The sequence below is a fragment of the Syngnathoides biaculeatus genome, chromosome 5 (assembly GCF_019802595.1).
Source record: "Syngnathoides biaculeatus isolate LvHL_M chromosome 5, ASM1980259v1, whole genome shotgun sequence".
Lineage (NCBI taxonomy): Eukaryota > Metazoa > Chordata > Actinopteri > Syngnathiformes > Syngnathidae > Syngnathoides > Syngnathoides biaculeatus.
The window spans coordinates 12,139,129-12,162,059 of NC_084644.1; the positions used below are offsets into that span (position 1 = coordinate 12,139,129).

Here is a 22,931-nt window from a genome sequence, read left to right on the forward strand (position 1 = left end):
TATGAAAGGTTTTTGAAAGAAAAAAGGCTGGTCATAACATGACTGAAATGTTTTTTTTTCGAGGTGTTTCTACCTCATAATGACTGGGTAGACACATGCAAAATATTCTTTATGATCATGAAAACAGAATATACATAATCAAAATGACTTATTTCGTCAAATAGAATGTTGTGGACAATAAAACAATTAAAAACACTTGTTACGCACACCGTAGCTAGCACGTAACTATGTGGGACATGCGGAAATCCGGTACAGCCAATGAAAGAAATCGTCTAAAATGAGAAAAACACATTTTACAAAATTCCTCATCTTGCTGGTGTGTGTGCAAAAGTTTTGCCACTTTTAATATGATCTCAATTGGAATATTCTGCTGCATTTTTGACGATGATTGTGATCCCGATGAGGACGGCAGAATGCAACTTGAATCACGAAAGTCAATGTTTTGGTGAGCGCGAGGGGGTGGGGGATGGGTGGTCCGCCACGGTTTCATTTCCACCCTGCTTCGACTCAAACTGAGACAAACAAACAAAATTTAAGGATAAGATCCCAAAGCGCATAGTTTCGTCGTTTTTTAAACGGAATGTTTGTTTGGTTTCGACAACGCATCGGCATTACATAACCGCTTTAATCCGCTGTTTGTTGTGTCCTCTCGGTGGCGTGTCGCTTGTATAATCGCACATTTCTACCGTTCGAAAATAGGCAAAAGCGAAACGACTTTGTACATTCGACGTGCTTTTCGGGTACTTTCCCCTCTTCTCTCTTCTCTGTGAGGAAACTGCAGAAAGCACAAAGGCGAAGATAAGTCGCCCACTGACGTCACCAGTCTGGCAACAGTCGTGAACACGTCCGTTTCGCTCGCCGCTGATTGGCGGGGGCGATGGAAGCTCGCGACGTGATTGGTCGGAGGCGGGCCGCCAGAGATACTTAGCGGAGCTGAGGGAGACATTTTGTTGCAATTTAGACGCAGTCGGAAAGAAGACGAGAGAGAAAGGAGGCGACTGTTTACCGAAGGTGTTTTTTTCCCCATCTACGAGGGTGACCACCAATTGATTTTGTGGGAACGACTACCGAGGGACATCTGTGAAGGAAAAAAAAAAACAAAACAAAAACGAACGAAAGGCTTCGACGACCAAGCCTGAAGAAGTCGGTAAGACACTTATTTTGGTTCCCTCCCCCGGTCGCCATTACAGAGCTACATCTTCTTTGTTACGAGTTTCCGACAAAGTAAACTGACCTACATCGGAGACGCCGAATTTACAGGATTTATCGCCTTACTTGTTAAATTAGAACAGAAAATATTAATAACCTCAAGTCTACTTTTAACAAGCGAAACTGCGTCACACAAGCAAATGTCCGACGAAATGGTGTAATGTGAAATAGTTGATGCAACGGATTTCATTGTCGTTGTTATTAGGTCCTGCGGCTTCGTGGTGTATCGTGTGCGCCGAGGTGAATTCATGTTCAGCTCGGCTCCGCGACCAAGCGACGCCCATCGGCACTCGACGACCGCTAGCCCGGCGCACTCGACGGGACAAAGACCGCTCGATACCAGCAGGAGGAGACCCGGCGGGGACGACATCAACGTCGACTGTTCCCGGAGACGGAGGCTGTTTGAAAGCGAAAGGCAGGCGAAGAGAACGAAGAAGAGGGCTCTCTTCCTGGTTAGCTTCGTGGAGACAAAGAGGTGCGTGCGGCCGGGGACCGAGCCTGGGAGCTTGTTTTCGTCTTGTGGGCTGGCGGGGGAGGGGCGGCTTCGCTTCAGCTGCTTTTTCCCTTTTCGCACGTAGGCCAATTCTCATCGTTTCGATGAGAATCTCGACGTTATGTAATGAAGCATTAGTAACATTTCGATGATTGAGATCAAAAAGGACGACATTTATTATTAGAAGCTAGTTTTTAGTGACCGATTGCTAGTTTTTTTTTTAACCTTTTTGTAGAAATCATGTTTAAAATTCGGGATTGCAATTTCATCATAGTTTTTTAGTAAGAACATATTTTTTAATCCATTTAAGCAAGTTAAAACAGCACAGGACAAATTGCTCACAGGGACCCATAAAACCCCGAAGCTGCGGTCGTCCTTGTTTACAAATAGATACCATTTGTTAAATATGCCAAAATGTTCACACTGACAATTATGTACTAAACTGATGTATTGGACCGCATTCAGAGAAGCAATTTATTTTGTGTGGCATTCATATATTCCGTTTTTGTCAGTTTTATCACTACTTGATTGTAATGAATCTGGGACAAGTTTCAATTACAGGGGACGAATTGTCGTCACACACCCACGAAAACAATGACAGGAGGCCTCCTGTTGTTTACCTGACAACTTAAAAAGCGTAATATACTAAAAATGGTTCATAGACGCTAAGAAAAAAAATTATTTGGCTCACAGCACACATTTAAGGCTACTGGTTGTTGATTGGGGGGAAAGTTGACCAATTTAATCGCCTTGTTTAGTTAAACTGTAGAGTACCGAAGTCATTTATGGGAAGTTCAACAACAGCCATAAAAAATGCAGCAACATGTGAAAACGGGCGCATGGTGGATCAGCTGGTAAAGCATTGGCCTCAGAGTTCTGAGGACACGGGTTCGATCACGGCCTCGCCTGCGTGGGTTTTCTCCGGGCATTCAGGTTTCCTCCCACATCCCCAAAACACGCAACATTAATGGGACACTCGAAATTGCCCCTAGGTGTGATTATGAGTGTGTCTCTTATGTGCCCTGCGATTTGGGTGGCAACCAGTTCAGAGTGTACCTCCTGCCCGTTGACGGCTGCGGTAGGCTCCAGGAAATACCCGCAACCCTCGTGAGGATAAGCGGCTAAGAAAATGGATGGATGTGGAAAAGAAGCAAATTACAGTGGTTCTGTCCCATTTTAACATGCGAGTGGCCACTACCTTATAATTTCTGCTTACCTTGCAACTGACAAATGTGGAGTTAGTGTATATCATTTATTATCTATAATAATGCAGGTTTCATAAATGTTTATGAATGTGGCTCTAATTAATTCAGATCCTATGGACTCCCCCCCCCCCCCCAATATGTCACACGGAAAATACATGATGTTCACAGCAATCATTATTTCCCCTCCCCCATTTCATTTTGACTCCAGAATTTGTTTTTAGGCGGAAATGCAGGCTGGTTACCACATCTGCCTCGCAGTTCAGGATACCAAGGTTCAAATCCCAGTCTCACCAATGTGGAGTTTGCATATTCTCCCACCTCCTTAAAACACGCATGATAGGTTAATTGAAGACTCTAAATTCCCCAGTTTGAATGTGAGTCTGAATAGTTGTTTTTATGTGCTCTATGCAATTCAGGGTGTACCCGTGCCTGCTGTTGGCTGGAATAGGCTTCACCATGCAACAACCCCAGTGAGGATAAGCGGTGCAGAAAATGGATGGGCTTTTTATTTGGCCATTGTATGTCGCTACCTCTCCCCATTCAAAACCCCCCCAAAAAGTTTTCCTCACATGTGGTTTGCTACTGAAACCATGACCGGGTCATGACTACTACCCTGAAAATTACATAATCCTTTTAATGATTCTCAGAGCACCACACAATAGATTGTAAGTAACAAAATAATAGGATAGAAAATTTTCTGTTGATTTGCGCGTCATCACAGTTGTAGTTAAATGTCAAACTGAGGCATTTGGACTTGGTTTTAGGCTTGGTCTTTTTCAGCTGTAATTTTTTTAAGTGTTGAGTGTCCCTGTTCTCTCGTGGATGTGTCAACTGGGTGTGGACATAATTGGGTTAATCTTACCAGGTGTGGCTGATGAGTAGTTCACCTCCCTCGTGGCAAAATGGTTTGTTTATGGCCACGCTTGCTATGGGGGAGGGATGTCAGAACATTGTTATAAGCAGCTTGGTGGTGGAGCAAACCTTTAAAATTGCCCCAAAACAAATAAGAATTTCCCAATGTAATCAAGCTTGTACCTTTTGTGTTTAGCTGACAGTCAAAGTGAAGCATCATGGGAGGTGGAGGCGGAGAGCGGTGCAGCAACATTCCGGGCCCCCACCACGAGCGCCCCAAGAAGAAGAACCAGCAGCTGGGCCGAAGCAAGCAAAGGGGCCGTGACCAGAACAGCAACGGGACAGCGGCGTCAGCCGGCGGCGCCCTCTACCACCGTCGCGGCAGCGACAAGGGCGTCCTGGTGTACCAGTGCTCCCCGGAGGCACGGCAGGCCGAGGCGGCCGCTTCCATCGTCCGCCTGGCCGCCGCCTACGAGAAGGACTTGGAGGGGGCCGTGTCCCACCTCAACACACTGCTGAGCGCCCGGGGCAGTCCCAGCTACGCCGGGCCCAAATTCAGCGAGCCGCCCTCCCCAAGCGTGCTGCCCAAGCCGCCCAGCCACTGGGTGTCATTCCCCATGAGCACCGGCGAGAGCAGGGAGATGATGACCTTCCAGCTTAAGAGCCTCTTAAAGGTGCAGGCCTGACAGGAAAAACGGCTGTAATACACTTTTTAAGGTTTTTAAACCAAATGTTACAGTCCTACTGCCTTGCTGGTGACCTCAAAGCGGATACCCCCCCCCCCATACCCCCTCCTCTTTCCCCCTTTTTTTCTCTCCGCATTGGTTTTCGTTCTTTTTATTTTGGCTATCAAAGCAGATCGGGTGCACCTATTTTTTCCACTTTACTTCATTCTCGTCACTTTTAGGGTCCGCTTCTGCGGACGTATACAGCCGTTTTTTTAATTTTTATATTCCGGAATGGGTTGACAGCAGTCTTCTGTTTTGTAGCACATTTCAAGAAAAGTCTATTCTCGTTCAAAGACGGTAGGGCGCTCAACCGCGATTCTGCAGGGAAATCACGTGTACATTCTTTTTAATGGCATACGGTGAAAAGTTTATCGCGGGTCCTGGGCACTCGACTCCTGCATCCCCCTTTTTTTATTGCGCTGTGCGCACATGCACTGCAGGAGGCGAGCTGCGCTAAGGCCCGACACTCACGTTCACACTGCCACCCAAAGACAAAATATTTTTCCGCTGCCACTCTTGTTATGGTCCTCCTTTTCGGAGGTGGTATTTGGAAGGGGACAAAACACGCGTGTGTGTGCAATTTAAGACCTGACACTCGATCACGTTTTGTGAAAGCGGCAACGTCCCACATGAAGGGCAAAAGGGCAGCTAAACGCAATCTTTGTCGTTGGTGTGTCCAAGTGTGGTCCTGTTGCGCTTTGGTGATGCCGTGCGTTTACCAAAGCCCCCCCCCCCAATGTTTTTGTGCCTCAGTCTTGTCCTGTAACATTGACTTGTGCCGCCTCACGTGCGGAAGAGGTCCAATCCGTTTGGTCCTGTGTGCGCGGCACAAGTCGATGTTGAAAGGACGAGACCGCGTCACATTGTGTGATGATTAATGGTGTGTTTTGTTCCATTTTGAATTTTTGAGTCCCATTTTTGCACCACACTTGCTCCAGTTGTGTTATGTTAGGTCACAGGCTGTGACATTGTTGAATCAACAGACGGATAATCAACTATCTTGTTTTCCTCCTTACGTGAGCCATTTTTTTTGGGGGGGGGGGATTTGTAATTGCTTTCCCTGTGCAGAATTGAATCTGCTTCATAGCCAGACTAAAGACGACAAAACCTCATTTGCCGATCACGTCTTTCAGGAGCCATGTAAATAAATGACGATGGCATGTATAAAGTCATTGTAGCATAATGTACATTTGCAGGCCCACAGTGCGGCAGAAGCTTGCAGACGAAAGTATTTTTAGTACTAATAACACTGAATGTATGAGACATCCCGTCTCGACTTCGATGCTGAAGAATATTTTTGTTAAGAAAAAAAGAAAACATTTGTCAATGAGTGAGCCCTGCACTGAAGTCTTTACGGAGATGTTGCACATGTTTTTATGATTTTGTATATGCAGTGTAGGGTGAAAGTGACTTTACCATTGGAACTGGAGATTTGCACATACAACTATCTGGATGAATTTAACTATTTGAGTTCTGCTTAAGTTAAAGCCCCTTTACAAAAATTATTGTCCTAAATACCCCCCCCCCAAGATGCACCCTTCTCAGCTGTTCTTCCGCCAGCAAATTTTATTTTCCCCTGTTTGTCCCACAATTGTTCATCCAGTTAAGTCGAGCGTTGCAAAATCTCCTTGTGCTAAATTTGGAACTTGTCATTAATTGGATTGAAATTATTTGTCCCTACTGAAAATGTCATTGTATGTGAAACAAATATGCCCCGTTTAAGATTAGTAATGATTGGTTAAAGTAATTGGAACGAGCACACTTATGTGCAGATGAAATTTTACAAAAAAAAAAATAAAATCCCTTCCCCTTCCCCCCTAAACCATTTGAGTGTCTTGAGTTTTCATTTTATTGGTATTGTTCAAAGTACAGTTTCAATTTTACATTTTTTTTTTTAATTGAACGACAAGAACAGATGGTTGACTACAAACTGTCGCCATGCTCACATCTGCATCACAACAGTATATTTCCATTTAAAAATATATCGAAAGTAAATGCCTACATGGGTCCATGACAACTGTGTTTTGAAAGCAAATATTAGGTTGCTAAAATGATCACCTTTGTGTTTTCAACAGGAGCAATTCATAAACAGGTGTACAAATTGTGGATGGAGTTTTCAAATACGGCCTTACAGCCTCCTAGTGGCGTTGTGGAGGTACTGCGTAAAATAACGTACGGTATGAAATGTATATTTACATTAGCGTTATGCTGCCCCTCCACACACGCACAAAGCAAAACAAATAAGTATTTCACTGATATCTGCTTCCATAAAACAAGTAACAAATGTACACCCCACACACACACAAAAAGGTCTTGTTATACTGAACTTTAGCGACCTCCAGACTTGTACTCTGCCCAAGAACGGGAGCGCGATCGCGAGCGGGATAGAGAACGCGACCCAGAGCGCGACGGGGAGCGGCCAAAGGAACGTTTAACGTGGGAGCCGGGGGCCAGGTGAAAATCTTCTTCCTGCGTGGCGGGGCTATGCGAACGGGATCGGCTCCTTCTGCCCTTGGGTCTGGAGTGGGTCGGCGAGCGGGATGACGAACGGTTCCGAGAACCGGCCTCACGCTGGGTCCTGTGACGTTCGTGCTGACCGCCTTTATGCCTGATGCCAAAGAAACAAATATTGTTAACACCTCCCTCAAATTGTGATTTTCCCCGCATGTAAAATCTGATGGCCTCGGGCTTATTTCAGGCCAACTCCATCTTTCAAATCTCTGCCATGAAAATATATCCGACCAGGCCAGCGTTACACAACTTGGGTGTAATTTTAAAGCTTTGTAAATTAATTTGTGCAGTCTCTGTTGTCGTAATTTAAAAAGAGTCAACACAGTTGTTGCAAAACACGGTATATAATCAATTTCTTAAAAAATGAATAGTGAACCTACTTGTCATTTTCACGGCTTCTGCTGCGTCTGTGTCGGCTGTAGGAGCGTGAGCTGAACCAAGACAGGAACATGAAAATCAGGGTTTGCCAAATTAAACGTAAAAAGGCTCGAACGTGTGAAAGCAGAGTAGACGGAAGAACGCGAGGGACCTACTCTCTGGGGCTGTCCGACCGCCGCGGCCGGCGCTCGTACGACGGGCTGCGAGACCGGCGGCGCTCGTAGCTGCGACTGCGAGAGCGTCTGCGGCGCCCGTCGCGGTCGTCGTCGTCGTAGCGGGAGAAGCTACGGGGGGAGTGCCGCTCTTTGGACTTCATCTGGTTGGGAGCTTTCGGGAGGCAATGCAAGATGTCACACGGCGGGATTGACAACGCGGAATGGGTACAGTGGAACCTCTCAAGTACACGGAGAGGAGTCAGTCGATAAAAATTTGAAAGCTCTTTGTATTGAAATACTGTGCCATTTTAGACGCATGTTTCCCCTCAAAAAAAAAAAAAAAAGAGAAATCTTTGACAGATTTTACCCAAAAAGTGCAGTTATATGCTCACATTTTAGAGGCGTATTACCTGGGAGCGTTTGGCTGATTTTCACACCGTATGGCCATTGGCATTCAGAGGCTCCACTGTGTGTGCGTGCGTAAGTTCTTACTCTTGCGGTCTCCTTGGGCAAACTGGATCTCGATCTGGCGCCCGGCGACCCACTTGTGGTCCAGGTTGTGGAGGGCGTCTTCTGCATCTCTGACATCTTCGAACGTGCTGACGCGGTTAAGGTTTTCATTTTAGGACACAAGACGGCACACAAATGCACTCGTGGTTGTATTTATTATTTTTTTTAAATTGATAAAAGTCGACACTACGGCGAAGAAAGTAAACAAGTTACTGATGACGTGATTGATTTTTTTTTTCCACTCCAGCACTATAGTATTTAAAAAAAAAAAAAAAATAGGGGTTACCACAGCACGTCATCTTTTCCATGTAAGCTTATCTCCTGCATCTTCTTCTCTAACACCGGCAGTCCTCATGTTCCCTCACAACATCCATCAAGCTTGTCTTTGGTCTTTCTCTCGCTCCCTTGCCTGGCCACCTCCATCTCTTCTTCGTGTTGTCTCTTCAGTCTCAAATCCCTGCACCGTGGGTGGCCTCACTATTATAAACTTTGCCCTTCATCCTGGCAGAGACTCTTGTGTCACATAGCACACCAGATACCTTCTTTCAGCTGTTCCAACATGCTTGGACCCATTTCTTTACTTCCTCACCACACTCACCATTGCGCTGGATTGTTGACCCCAAGTATTTCAAGTCCTCCCCCCTCACAATCTCTTCTCCCAGGAGCTTCACTTTTACCTCCTCCACCCCTCTCATTCGTGCACATATATTCCACCTTATTCGGCTAATCTTCATTCCGCTCCTTTCCAGTGGATGCCTCCACCTTTCTAACCATTGTTCCTCCACCTGCCCTCATACATGTCTTGTACTATTCTAACATGCAGTACTTCTCTGCCACTCCAGACCTACACATGCAGTAAAACAGTTCCTGTCTTGGTACTCTGTCATAGGCTTTCTCTCGATCCACAAAGCCATAATGTGGCTCCTTGTGAACTTCTCTGTACTTTTCCACGAGCTTCCTCAAGGCAAATAATGCATCTGTGGTACTCTGAAACCATACTGTTGCTCGCAGATACTTAATTCTGTCGTGTAGCTCGTCTACTTTATTCCTCTATAGTTTCCACAGCTCTGCACATCAACTTTGATCTTAAAAAAGGAAACTAGCACACATTTCCTCCCTTCTTCACGCATCTTCTCACCGGATAGTATTCTGTAAAACAAGTTGGCCAAAAAGTCCACATCAACCTGTCCAAATTGCTCCCATACCTCCACCGGTATGTCATCAGGACCGACTGTCTTTCCATTTTTCATCCTCTTTCGTGCCTCTCTATCTTCCCCCTAATCATTGCCACTTCACACTTGCCCCTTATACTCTTCCTTCTCTCTCATTTTTTCCATTCAACGACTTATCTAAGCATTCTTTCCATCTATTTAGCACACTACTATAACCAATCAACACATTTCCATCTGTCTTTAACCACCCTAACCTGCTGCACATCCTTCCCATCTCCATCCTTCTGTCTCGCCAACCTGGCCCAATCTTTGACACCTCTATTTTTGCCCTACGTCACATCTCACTGTAATCCTTTCTCACGAAAAAGGAATACTTAGCAATAATCTATATTCAATAATTTAGAGCTCAATCATCAAATTTATGCAGACCATACACGCTAGAAAACAAGAACATGGATGTGAGCTGGTTGAAACCTTCCTGCTTTTCCATAACTATTTTCAGCCAAATGTGGGGCTGGGGTCCCTCGATTGCGTGTACTTGCTTCTGGGTCTTCCAGATAACATTTACACAACTTGGACAAACCTTTCCTGGTTCTGTGCACACCGGAGGAACCGGATCTGGATGGTGGGGATTTGCGATGTATCACAGACCTTTGTGCGTACTGCAATAATTCCCCACTCTCCTTTGGCTTTGAACTTGAACTTGGAACTCAAAAACTTGGATGAAAATCCTGGTCGACTCAGGCTTTTCTCCTCTGTACATGGTTCTCCATCACTTACCCAAGCTGCACATTCAAAAATAGTAAATTTAAATCAATTAAGGTGACGGAATCATTGCCCTCGGCTGTTGTTTAAAGTGGCTCAGTCTCCTCCGCAAGCTAAAAACGTGAATAGCGACAAGTCAACAACACCGTGGAGTTGTAAAGTCGACAAATTGACTGTCTTTGGAACCACACACACATGTACACACCCACCAAAGAGGCAAGACAGATAAATAGTGATCAGATTTGAGGAGGATATGTAAAAAAAAAAAAATAAAAAAAAATAAAACAGCTTGTCTTGTTTACCTTTTAACACGCTTGATCTTTGAACTTGAGCTTGCTCTTTATTGCCTTGGCAGAAGAACGTAGTAGCGCTTGTCTTTGCCCAATAAACACTTTTCGCCCGCTTTTCCTCCCTTTGGCCCATAAAATGGAGGCGCTCCCTTCGGCAGACAAATGGCCGTTCTCTGTCCTCTTTGCATCTTGATGCTTTTCTGTGTATGTTTATTTTTCTTTTCTTTCTTTTTTTTTTTTTTTGTTAGCGCTTGGTCTTTGGCTACTCTACCTGGTAACTTTTCTGTGTGTAGTGGTAGTGGGGGCTGGCTCTCCAGAACTGTATCTTTACCATTCTGAGGCAACAACAAAAGAAATAGCAGTTACAAACAGGACATAACAACAGTGGAAACAGCACAGAAGAAGAAGAAGAAAGGATATTGAATGTAAGCAAATCCTCTTGGCCGGCGCGTATAGAAGTCAAGTGGAATGTAGACGTCTACAATTGGCCCATAACGACCAAACTCGCGCCGCAAATCTTCTGGCCTAAAGTGTCACGAAATGATGACATGAGCACATTTTTATTTGTCCTTTTTATGTGCACCTGAGCTGGACCCCAAAGGGTGAATGACAATAGGCAGTCCAACTGTACACAGTGAAAGTAATTCTGGTTGAAAATTTAAATGGAAACTGAGAGGGGTGGGGGGGGGGGGAAGAGTCATGTTCAGCAGGATACACAAAACCTGAAAATGGCCAGAGTTGATTTGAATGCGTCACTCAAAATCCACTCAGTTAAAGTGAAAAGAAATATTTTAATGTAGATGATCAAATCCCTTAATTTGCATTGCTGGATGTTAATCTAGTTATAAGATTGAGATTTATTAAATTGAGAAAGTGTGCTCATTTTCCAAAGTGCATCTATTCTAATTATCATTACCAAATATAAAAATAAAATATAATATAGAGGATTATGACAGTGCAGCTCCTTCCCTGTGTTTAATCAAAATGAAAATGTATTGATATTTGCATTTATAATTTCAAATTTCCATAACTGTAGTATGTTACAATACATTCTATGTAGATATAGCAGGATATGATTGTAAAAATAAATTTTAATCAAAAGTAGGGCTGCAAATAAATTATTTCAGGAATCAATTCATCTATCAATTAATTTTCCAACTGTTTCAGATTTTATTTTTAATGTCCATTGCTTCATTACAAAACAGGACGTTATTTGAAATTGACAGTGCAGAAAATGCACATTGTCATTCAGTTTCTGGTTTGGTCCACAATACATCAGAAAATTGGCAAAAATGTTGATATTTTCCAATTCAAATGTTGGTAAATGTCTTATTTGGATGAAACAGAAAGATGATCACTGGTCCTCAATATAATACAAATACTATGCACTTCTTTATTCTGATAATAATAATTATTTACTGCTAAGAGGTATTTAACCAATAAATCAGAAATCATGAAATTAATTTCAAAATCAATTTTTGGTGATTAATCATTCACTGCTAATCAATGGATTACATTATTTCAATACAAAATAGCAATTTTCCAATACTTTAATGAAGAATTTACTTTATACGAACAAATAAATACACAGCTTCATCTTCTGCAGCGCTTATCCACACAAGGGTTGAAGGGAGGGCTGGAGCCTACCCCAGCTGTTTATTGGGTAGGAGGCGGGGTACACCCTGAACTGGTCGCCAGCCAATCACAATCGTAAACAAACAATCATTCACACCTAGGGGCAATTTAGAGTGCCCAATTAATGTTGGATGTTTTTGGGATGTGGGAGGAAACTAGAGTGCCGGGGGAGGGAAAAAAATAAAAAAATAAATCACACGCAGGCACAGGGCGAACATGCAAACTCCACACAGGCGGGCCGGGACTTGAACGCCTGTAAATCAGCCGTTTTATTTAAGATATTTAAAATATTTACAAACATCATAATATAAAAATAGTACATGCAATCTGTATTAGATTTTCATTAGTCCAGTTTAATTTAATGCACACATTTACTATGTGCTGTAGATATGAAAAAAAAACCCATGCAGATTATTATAAAATACAAAACATGTAATATACACATGCATTAAAGGTTATTTCAGTAGATTTAAAGTACCTCTGGAATTTAACAATGCAACGTTCTTATTTATTATTTGCTATTTAGTGTTGCACCATTAACTACAATTAAGATTGTTGACGCCATATTGGATAGGTTTCCAATAACGTCACCACCACCCTTAGACGAATCAGATAAATTAAGGATAGAAAAAAAACTTCCCGCTTCACCTATCACCCGTATTCTCTGACCTCTATGACACACAAGATGGCGTAATTGGAAACCTATCCATACCGTTCCAACGTTTGGCCAATGACCATCCCATTCTTTTTTTTTTTTTTTTTTGCTTACTTTTATATATGAAGTAATAAATTATAACACAGCTTCCACCGCGTCACAGCACACGTTTTGCATATTCATCCTTTCAGTTGTATGGCCCATTGTCCAGGCTAAAGCAGTAGCAAGCGGTACGCTTGACCGAAATGTTGACTAACACAACTGTTTCCTTACATAGCTGTAAATGAGTTTTAAAAGATATTCACGAGTTCATCTTCAAAGTCGCCATTTGTTCGAAACGTCAAGCATATTATTCAGCTGTTAAGTCAAAAGCGTCGATGTGTTGTTAGCCATTTTTAGGGGTGAACGGGAGCTAAACTAGCACACGGTTAACATTGACGACTTACCTGGAGTCATCGGAGATATTCCGGACAAAAAGAGAAGAGTTTGGGGGTCGCAGGTACCTCGCCATTTGTGACAATAATTTAATAGTCCAGGCGTTTTTTATTTATTTTTTAAAGAACAGTCCCCTGTTGAACAAACCGTAAGCGCAAACCAAGGCTAGCAAGCCACACAAATACGCATGCGCAGCTTCATTCGGTTTTACGCACGCTCAGTGGAGACTTCGTTGTCAAGTGTGATGCGTTCAGAGTTCGTAACGGGGAGCGCGAACAAAACAAAGACCAAAACTGGGTTTTATTTAAATAGACATTTATTTCAAATTTCACAGCCCAGATTTTCACATTTTCTTGCTCTTCCTGACGAGAGTTACAGAGCCCATGCTCAAAGTCTAGAATGAGAGAGGAGAAAAAACAACAACATGACTGGATATGTATACAGGACTGCACGTGTGGCAAAGGATGCATTCAATGTACCTCGATCATTTCGCCTCCTTTGATCTCCTGGACGTGGCAGAACTTGCCGGTGTTGCAGACCAACTTGCCGCCCTCCATGTTGACGACGCACTGGGCGAGTAACAGAGTACTTTAAGAATATATTCTATTTTTTAAAAATGGCATAAGCCAACAGGTTGGGCATAAAATAAGTAGACTTTTAAAATGTACATTTGTATTTCAGTTCCACTGATTACAATAACTTTTATTAGTCACACTGCACACAGACACACTAGTTTCCATCTGCGTGATGATATATATTTTTTCGATTTTTAGCTCCCAAATTTTAAGAAACCGTTGTCAATATATACAGTGCAGTTGAACACCAAATGCAAAACTACATATTATTTATAATATCCTACTATTAATATATATAAAAATATTGTTAAATTAATAGAGGACATTACCATAAGGCTTAGCAACCTTTTTCCAAATATAAATGAGCACATATCCAGTTAATAACATGAAAACCGTGTCCAACTATCCTTGTGCCTTTTCAACAATTGCTCGTGAAATACACGTATAATAATACAAATACACTTATTTGCGCTGTAAAAAGAGAAATAAAGTTTACCTTGAGCTTCTTGCCGTCCATGGTGGTGATGTCAGCCTCCTTGCCGATAGTGAAGGAGTTGGTCACGGTCTTCCCGGGGGTCTTGGAGGTCACCACGAAGTCCATGCCCTTCTGCGTGATCTCCGTCACAGGCTTGATGTCCTTGGCCATCTTGATGACTTCCTCGGGGAGTTCTGGTGAGGAACACAAAAACCACAACAATCCACATTATTAATTGACATATCGAGATAAAATAAGTTCCATTAAGTGTTTTTTTTTTTTTTTTTTGGGTCTTCCTTACCCATGGCCTTAAGGAAGGCCTCATAGTTCTCCTGTGCATAGACCTGCCATGTTCCATTGAAGTCCATGTTGACCAGTAGGAGGCTGAGACAAGCTGCGAGGGAAGTGAACCTCAACTGTGCGGGGAGAATCCGCCCGAGCCCGCTCTCTTTTATACTCCCCTGGCGAGGCGTTTAATTAGTAACCCCGTCGGACGTTGTTTGAACAGCCCCGAGTTCATTTGCTCCTCGAATAGGAGCGAAGCAAAGATGGTGATTACGGTTCTTTGCAGCTGAGAGGTTCACTGATACATGACGCAGATGCGACAACTCGACATTGGTGGGAAGTAATGACGCAGAGGTACTTCGTTATTGCACTTGAGTTTACTTTTCAGGTAATGTATCTGTACTTGAGTATATACAGTGAAGAAAATAAGTATTTGAACACCCTGCTATATTGCAAGTTGTCCCACTTATAAATCATGGAGGGGTCTGAAATTTTCATCGTAGATGCATGTCCACTGTGAGAGATCATCTAAAAAGAAAAATCCAGAAATCACAATGTGTGATTTTTTAATGATTTATTTGCGTGATACAGCTGCAAATAAGTATTAACATCTGAGAAAACCAATGTTAATATTTGGTACAGTAGCTTTTGTTTGCAATTGCAGAGGACAAACATTTCCTGTAGTTGTTCACCAGGTTTGCACACACTGGAGGAGGGATTTTGGCCCACTCCTCCACACAGATCTTCTCTAGATTAAACAGGTTTCTGGGATGTTGCTGAGAAACATGGAGTTTTAGATCCCTCCAAAGATTTTCTATTGGGTTTAGGTCTGGAGACTGGCTAGGCCACACCAGAACCTTGATATGCTTGTTACGGAGCCACTCCTTGGTTTTCCTGGCTGTGTGCTTCGGGTCATTGTCACGTTGAAAGACCCAGCCACGACCCATCTTCAGTGCTCTGACTGTGGGAACGAGGTTGTTCCCCCAAATCTCACAATACGTAGCCGCGGTCATCCTCTCCTTAATACAGTGCAGTCGCCCTGTCCCATGTACAGAAAAACACCCCCAAAGCATGATGCTACCACCCCCATGCTTCACAGTAGGGATGCTGTTCTTGGGATGGAACTCATCATTCGTCCTCCTCCAAACACGGTTAGTGGAGTTAAGACCAAAAAGTTCCATTTAGGTCTCCTCTGCCCACAAAACTTTCTCCCATGACTCCTCTGTAGCATCCAAATGGTCATTGGTAAACTTAAGACAGGCCTTGACCTGGTTTAAGCCGGGGGAACCTTCCGTGCCATGCATGATTTCAAACCATGATATCTTACTGTATTACCAACAGTCACCTTGGAAACGGTGCTCTTTTCAGGTCATTGACCAAGTCCTGTCGTGTATTCCTGGGCTGATTCCTCACCTTTCTAAGGATCATCGAGACCCCACGAGGTGATATCTTGCATGGGGCTCCACTCCGATTGAGATTGACCGTCACGTTTAGCTTCTTCCATTTTCTAATGATTGCTCCAACAGTGGACCTTTTTTCAACAAGCTGCTTGGCAATTTTTCCGTAGCCTTTTCCAGCCGTGTGGAGTTGTACAATTTTGTCTCTGGTGTCTTTGGACAGCTTTTTACTCTTGGCCATGTTGAAGTTTGAGTCTTATTGATTGTATGGGGTGGACAGGTGTCTTTATGCAGCTAACAACGTCACAGGTGCATCTGATTCAGGATAATACATGGAGTGGAGGTGGACTATTAAAGGCGGACTAACAGGTCTTTCAGGGTCAGAATTTTAGCTTATAGACAGGTGTTCAAATACTTATTTGCAGCTGTATCACACGAATAAATCGTTAAATAATCATGCATTGTGATTTCTGGATTTTTCTTTTTAGATTATCTCCCTCACAGTGGACATGCACCTATGATGAAAATTTCAGACCCCTTCAAGTGAGACAACTTGCAATATAGCAGGGTGTTCAAATTCTCATTTTCTTCACTATATTTTTCTGGTCTTTTTTGCTTTTGCTCCCTACATATCTACATACAGTATGTTTTCTACTTTATCATTGGTCAAAATAGGTTGGTGACTTTTTCTATCTTTCAGAGCCACGAACCTGGGAACTTACAAGTCGGAACGTGAACCAGGGAGCATTACCGGCAACAGACCTAGCAATATTTCATGTATTATCAAAGTAGATATATTCTCCCTGAGTGTGTGTTCATGACTTTATGTTGCTATTCCATAAGTGTATAATTATTCAGTTGCTGGTTAAGTCTGTGATGTATCCAAGTGTTATGTGCTATGCCAACTTTGGTGCTATGTTATCTTAGCAGGTGCTACAATTTATTGCACCGAAATTGGGCTTATATAAGCAACGTGATGCGTGGCCATCATCTTTGTGAAATGTTCTAAAAAAATATGGAATGAACATTTTCAAAGGCCTCTAAAATCATCCATAACAATGATGAGTAAATTACCCATTCTACTGCCCATGCTGCTCCTCTACCAAATAATGCTTTTTAGGGCCAATGACGCAGTTTGAAACAAGTTCATTTGGCGGACAACTTGGGTTTTTGGCACATTTGAGTTTATTGTTGGATATTTTTAACTGAAACCTGTCAGCCAATCGGAGAATGGGATCCTAGAGTAGCAGATGAAATGGAAGTGCTGAGGAGATATGCTTAAAAATAATTTGTGCTGTTTTTAGGACTCAATTTTGTGTTGGTTAAATCGGAAAAAAAAATCATGAAAAAGCCTGAAGCAAAAAAAAAAAAAAAAAAAAAAATTCCAAATCCCACTCTTCGTTTTCAAAATTCTTGGTGTATTGTACTCATGGTGAAGTGCAATTTTTCGCCAATTATTTTTTAACAAGTATCTGCACTCCTACTTAAGTCGACTGTGAGTATTTTTGCCACCTGTGTAACCTGATGAGAAAAAAAACCTCAAGAAGCACAAATCTCAGACGGCTAACATCAACAAGTAACGCACCCACGTCCACATGGTAAAGTATTTTATTTCAAAAGTAATCAGTACACACTGCATTTCCTCCAATAGTTTCCGTTTCCAAGACATACAAATAAAGACTTCCCGTTTCCCATATGAATTTGTAAAATATCTCAGTTCACAGACATTTTTGTTCTACTGAGCCCATTTGAACTTGCTAACCAAAACAGCAGCCACTCCCGAGGGATGTAAATAGTCCTTTAAAGCTACATGATTTATTCGTTTCACCCAGTCATTTCCCGGAAATACTGTTTGATATGCCACCCATCCATCCATTTTCTGTACCGTTTATCCTCACTAGGGTTTGTGGGCATGCTGGAGGCTATCCCAGCTATCCTTTGGCAAGAGGCAGGGTACACCCTGAAGTGGTGTAGCCTGGTGGTATTATTTTTAAAGAGTTCTGTTCCGAAAAAAAATTCTACTACCAAGGCGACTTCCCTTAAAGGTGTCAACCACTACGGACAGGCGAGGGACATCATCATCATCATCATCATCATCATCATCATTCAGCGGACACGCCCGTAACGTTTGAAAGTGGAGACAGTGCCTTGATTTGTAATAATTCCGAAGCCTATTAGGTGAGTCTTTTTATTATTCAAATTTGTCATGTTAGTAAAAACACTTTTGGGGGTGTGTAAAATTTAGAAAACATTCACTATCAAGGACGGCACGGTGGATCAGCTGGGAAAGCGTTGGCCTCATAGTTCTGAGGTCCCGGGTTCAATCCTAGATCCGCCTGTGGGGAGTTTGCCTACATGGTTTTCCTACGAGCACTCCAGTGTCCTCCCACATCTCAAAAACATGCAACATTAATTGCCCATAGGTGTAATTATGAGTGCGACTGTCTCTGTGCCCTGCGATTGGGTGGAAACCAGTTCAGGGTGTTCCCCGCCTCCTCCCTGTTGACAGCTGGGATAGACTCCACCACTCCCTGCGACCCTTGTGAGGATAAGCGGCTAAGAAAATGGATGGATTTTACCATCAATTTAGGGGGATTTTAGGTATTAAAGAGACAAAAAGACAAAAAATAAAGATTTGTGGCAAGCACATTACCCTTACAGTTTTGAGTTTGAATCTATGGATCTCGAATTCCAGTCAGACGTTGATGTGTTCTATGTGGGTACTCCGGCTTCCCACATTCCAAAAACATGCATGTTGAGGTTATGTAAAACTCTAAATTTGCCTTAGGTGTAAAAGCTCGTTTATTTATTTGTATATATTAAAAAAAAACTGCCTTGCGATTGGCTGTCGACCAGGGCCTATTCCACCTCTTGCCCAAAAGTCAAATGAGACAGGCTCCAGCTCGCCTCGTGTGACCCCAAGAAAGACAGGCCCAAATGAGAAAGTTTGGATTTACACACGTCTGCAACCTTTCCCCGTCTGCGGTGCCATTGAACCTCCTAACGTGACTCCGGTGGGGTGAACGACCCCACGGACAGTTTGCACTTTTAAAGTACAAACGGACTTCATCTTCTTTATGTTCCGAATTTGTTCCCTCACAAAACCGTGGCCTTAAAAGTAAGGTGCACACCAAGCCGGGACTTTTTGGCGCACTATTACATCACCCAAAATGGTACCATCTGTCTTTCATCATCTGTGACCCAAGAAGCTGCGTGCTAATGAACAAACACAAATGTAATGTTCCATTATGTATTTTTGTTTAGTTTGCACTTGTTGAGTGACATTCTAGGAATCACTCGCGTTGGAAGCCTTGTGATAAAGAAGAAGCTCGACCAAGCCACAGCATTTGCACATTTGGCCGGACTGCACCAAACATACAATGATCGATAACAGGTGTGGGTAAATTTAGGACCAATTCAGTTTTTGTCCAATTCATGAATGCTGTAATATTTGTTACAATAATTATTCTTTTTCTAAGATCGATTCAATAAAAATAATTGCATTCAGCTATTTTATTTAAAAAAATGGTTAATTGATTTATTGAATGCTGTAAACATTTTACATTTATTATTGGCTTTCTTGGTAAGTTAATTACTTGAAAATTACATTTTTTAAATAAAATAATAATTTACGTCACTATTGATAATTTGTGATATTTTAACCAAATGCATACCAAAATGAATATTACATTATTATTAATATTGTAATCATTAATTGAATTTATTTATAATTTCATTTTATAAGTTTGTATTTTTAATACAATAGATTTTGAAATCTGCTAACGTGTGGCCAATTGTTTATTTGAATAAAAAATGGTCATTTATTCATTTTTCTTACTTGTAATCAATTTCATTTTAATTATTTAACCAATATTCGATACCGTAAAGACTACATAAAGTCAAAATTTTCGGTTTACTAATGATAATTTAAAATGTGTATGTAAAACTTAATTTTAAAAGTAAAATATTTTCACTTTATTATTTTAAGTAAGTATACAATATTCTCACTTTATTTGACCATAATAAGAAACTATTCTACATACATGTGTTGGCATCTGTATGTAAAATTGGTAATTTTACTGTGAAAATAGATATTTTAATTAAAATAATTTAAAAACATGTTTTTTTAGAGTCAACTCTTTGACATGCACTTTTAAACATCATTTCCTATTGGCCTGGTCCATTTGTGGCACGCGGTCGTAGCTCCTCCCTTCACAAACCCATCTCGACGGCGTTGGCCGGCGGCACCTCGCCACGCTTGTACACACTCACGGTCACGTCCACCGACTCGGAGCCGCAGCGGTTGCGCACCAGCACGGTGTATTTGCCCGAGTTGTCCGTGTGGACGTTGTTGATGGTGATGGTGCTGCAGCCGGGCTCCCTGGTGATGAAGAACTGCTCCTCGCCGGCGATCTCGCGCTCGTTGCGCAACCAGAAGACGTCGGGGGTCGGGTCGCCCTCGATGAAGCACGTCAGGCACAGAGACTGCGGGCGGCGAAACATTGTGTCGTTGTAAACGTACAAAAGAAAAAGAAAAAAAAAGTGGCAACTTTGGAGGGTCGAGAGTCGAACACACATTAAGTCGTACAAGTTGGAATTTGGCAAATTGGCGTTCTTTTTTTTTTTAAACCAACTTTTGTTTTTTGTTCACAGTTTGAATGCTTTTTTCCTCATGATACCCAAAAATGCATTGAAACAACTTTTTTCTACAAAGTCCCCCCGCACCTCCCCGCATTTTTCACTTCATTCTCCATCAACCTTCAGAAAAGTAATCCCGTAACTTCCGGCCTATAAACCGCGACTTTTTTCACACGCTTTCAACCGTGCGGCTTGGGCAGTGATGCGGCTAATTTTTATTTAATGACCGCAAGGAGGGACTCGAGAGGAAAAGGTAAGAGTGAGACCGGTGGAATATCTTCTTCTTCTTCTTCTTTTCCTTTCGGCTTGTCCCGTTAGGGGTCGCCACAGCGTGTCATCTTTTGCCATCTTAGCCTATCTCCTGCATCTTCCTCTCGAACCCCAACTGCCCTCATGTCTTCCCTCACCACATCCATAAACCTTCTCTTTGGTCTTCCTCTCGCCCTTTTGCCTGGGAGCTCCATCCTCAGCATCCTTCTACCAATATACTCACTCTCTCGCCTCTGAACATGTGCAAACCATCGAAGTCTGCTCTCTCGAATCTTATCTCCAAAACATCCAGCTTTGGCTGTCCCTCTAATGAACTCATTTCTAATCCTATCCAACCTTGTCACTCCGAGCGAGAACCTCAACATCTTCATTTCTGCCACCTCCAGTTCAGCTTTCTGTTGTTTCTTCAGTGCCACCGTCTCTAATCCGTACATCATGGCCGGCCTCACCACTGTTTTGTAAACTTTGCCCTTCATCCTAGCAGACACTCTTCTGTCACATAACACACCAATATGTTTTTTTTTTTTAACTGGCCCGGTTACCGCTGTGTTAGTGGGTTGCTGCTGTGTTACTGCCGTGTCTCAGTGATTTTTACCGGTATGTTTTTTTAACCGGTCCTGTTAGTGGTGTGGTACTGTGTCGCTCCTGTGTAGCTGCCGTGGCTGTTTTTTTTTTTTTTTTTTTTAAACCAGTGTGTTTTTTTTTGTTTGTTTTTTACCAGCCCTGTTTGTGCTCCCATGTTGTTGCTATGTTAAGATAAGCTAAGGTATTAAAACTTTGAAAACTCTTTCTGTATACCATCTTTCTTTGTAAATATCTTGTGTTTCAATGTGGGCACTTGCGGGTTTTACACAGGTGCGTCTTACGTACGTACCAAATGGTATTTCCTTTACAAATGTACTGGATGAGTCTTATAAATCTAAGCGCTAAGTAGGCCGGAAATTACAGTGTATATGAATTGAGAAAAATGGGGGATTTGGGGAAACCAAAATTATTTTAGAGGAGCTGAAGATGTGTTTCAAGGGGATAAGACAATAAAATCATATAAACTTCAAATAATTTTTGAGCGGGCTTTTCGAAGTTTTTCAGGGTTGACTATGCTTAGCGACGCCACTGGTAATTTCATTCAAGATGTCCATTTTATTTTTTTTAAAAAGCAAAATTATCAAAAAAAAAAAGCCATTAAAATCAGAAACATGATTTTTGTGAAAAAAAAGTCAGATTTTTTTCTGGCCCTAAATGTAAATACTGTCCATTGAAATATTATTTTAAACATAATAGCGACAGTTGTACCTAGAATCAATTCATTTCCACTATGGGAAAAAGTGACCGTCAATCAATCGTGTTTTCTCCACGTCATCTGATCTCTTACCTTCCCCTCCATGATGGCCACCACATCCGGGAGACCTTTTGTCACTTTGGCCCGATCTGAAAACAAACGTGGTCAGTCACTGTTGGCCCTCCGCTCTCGAATGTTCTTTGTAACTCACTTTTCTCAATGACGCGCTCTTGCCTAAAAGGGTAAAAAAAAAAAAAAAAAAAAAAAAAAACAAAAAAAAACAAATCAGCAACTCAGCCAATTATACTGAATGATTTTAAGCTAAAGGAAAGATGGCTTACTTCAGTCTCTGGTGCTCCAACAAGGCATCCGCAAACACTGTGAATAAATATTACAATTATTTCACATGTAACATGATGTTGATTCTCACGTGCGCCCCCACAGCCCCCCCTCCCTACCTTGTCCGGACAGGTCCAGCTGACGCTCGTGTGTATCGACGCCGTCGAACATCTCCAGGGTGTATTTGCCTTTGTCATTCTCCGTCGGGTTGAAGATGTCCATCCAAACCATATGCATGTTGTTGCCCATCCTCAGCCTGGACTGTGGTTCCATCCGTTTCCCCCTACAAGAAAAACACATTTTGGACTGGGCCGGCCACCTTAAACTCAAACAAGAAATCACACTCACGTTCACACTTGTGGAAAATGTTGAGTCTCCATGAAACTCTAATGCCTGATTTTCGAATGTGGAACACAAAAGAGGTTCGATTTGAATCCTACAATGAATCCAGTGACTGTAATCTGTATTTTGTGTAATACCACTATAACCACCAGGTGGTGGTACAAGCTTACTTTAAAAATGTTGCCTCCTCAACTTCAAAGTAGACGTTTGTTTTTGTTTGTTTAGCTCAATTAGTTCCATTTATATCCAATTTGCATTTAAAAAAAAAAAAAGAAATAGGAGTAGAACATTACTTGAAATGAACAGCACCTATAAATGGTTACTCACACGTGTGGACA

At 42.2% G+C, this 22,931-nt stretch overlaps 4 protein-coding genes and 1 long non-coding RNA gene across 7 annotated transcripts in view; 2 read left to right on the forward strand and 3 right to left on the reverse strand.

Moving 5' to 3' along the window:
* Window positions 1-269: 269 nt before the first annotated feature.
* pnrc2 (proline-rich nuclear receptor coactivator 2) lies at window positions 270-5,691 on the forward strand. Its single transcript, XM_061819102.1, has 3 exons — window positions 270-1,147; window positions 1,415-1,684; window positions 3,956-5,691. The coding sequence occupies exon 3, from the start codon at window positions 3,978-3,980 to the stop codon at window positions 4,443-4,445; it is 468 nt and encodes a 155-aa protein (XP_061675086.1). The 5' UTR covers window positions 270-1,147; window positions 1,415-1,684; window positions 3,956-3,977; the 3' UTR covers window positions 4,446-5,691.
* Window positions 5,692-6,062: 371 nt separating this feature from the next.
* Window positions 6,063-13,211, reverse strand: LOC133500438 (serine/arginine-rich splicing factor 10-like). The gene is made up of 6 exons (XM_061819101.1): window positions 13,005-13,211; window positions 10,689-10,793; window positions 8,024-8,127; window positions 7,532-7,703; window positions 7,379-7,429; window positions 6,063-7,095 (listed from the first exon to the last, which is right to left on the reverse strand). The coding sequence occupies exons 1-6, from the start codon at window positions 13,067-13,069 to the stop codon at window positions 6,816-6,818; spliced, it is 777 nt and encodes a 258-aa protein (XP_061675085.1). The 5' UTR covers window positions 13,070-13,211; the 3' UTR covers window positions 6,063-6,815.
* Window positions 13,212-13,271: 60 nt separating this feature from the next.
* On the reverse strand, window positions 13,272-14,454 carry LOC133500441 (fatty acid-binding protein 10-A, liver basic-like). The gene is made up of 4 exons (XM_061819103.1): window positions 14,345-14,454; window positions 14,065-14,237; window positions 13,473-13,562; window positions 13,272-13,387 (listed from the first exon to the last, which is right to left on the reverse strand). The coding sequence occupies exons 1-4, from the start codon at window positions 14,409-14,411 to the stop codon at window positions 13,337-13,339; spliced, it is 381 nt and encodes a 126-aa protein (XP_061675087.1). The 5' UTR covers window positions 14,412-14,454; the 3' UTR covers window positions 13,272-13,336.
* On the forward strand, window positions 14,115-19,367 carry LOC133500442 (uncharacterized). 2 transcript variants are annotated; one of them, XR_009794897.1, is made up of 3 exons: window positions 14,115-14,240; window positions 14,358-14,716; window positions 16,426-19,367. It is a non-coding gene; the product is annotated as an uncharacterized LOC133500442 (long non-coding RNA). The 2 variants fall into 2 exon arrangements; XR_009794898.1 differs by having other exon boundaries at window positions 14,358-14,682.
* Window positions 19,368-19,527: 160 nt separating this feature from the next.
* myom3 (myomesin 3) overlaps window positions 19,528-22,931 on the reverse strand; it is a 51,151-nt gene continuing 47,747 nt past the window's right edge. For both annotated transcript variants that reach the window (XM_061820906.1, XM_061820905.1), the window contains exons 31-35: window positions 22,371-22,534; window positions 22,254-22,290; window positions 22,124-22,146; window positions 22,006-22,061; window positions 19,528-20,210 (exon numbers count right to left, since the gene is read on the reverse strand). In XM_061820906.1, the coding sequence (XP_061676890.1) occupies window positions 19,938-20,210; window positions 22,006-22,061; window positions 22,124-22,146; window positions 22,254-22,290; window positions 22,371-22,534 (553 nt within the window). In that variant the 3' untranslated portion in view covers window positions 19,528-19,937. The remainder of the gene's footprint in view (window positions 20,211-22,005; window positions 22,062-22,123; window positions 22,147-22,253; window positions 22,291-22,370; window positions 22,535-22,931) is intronic.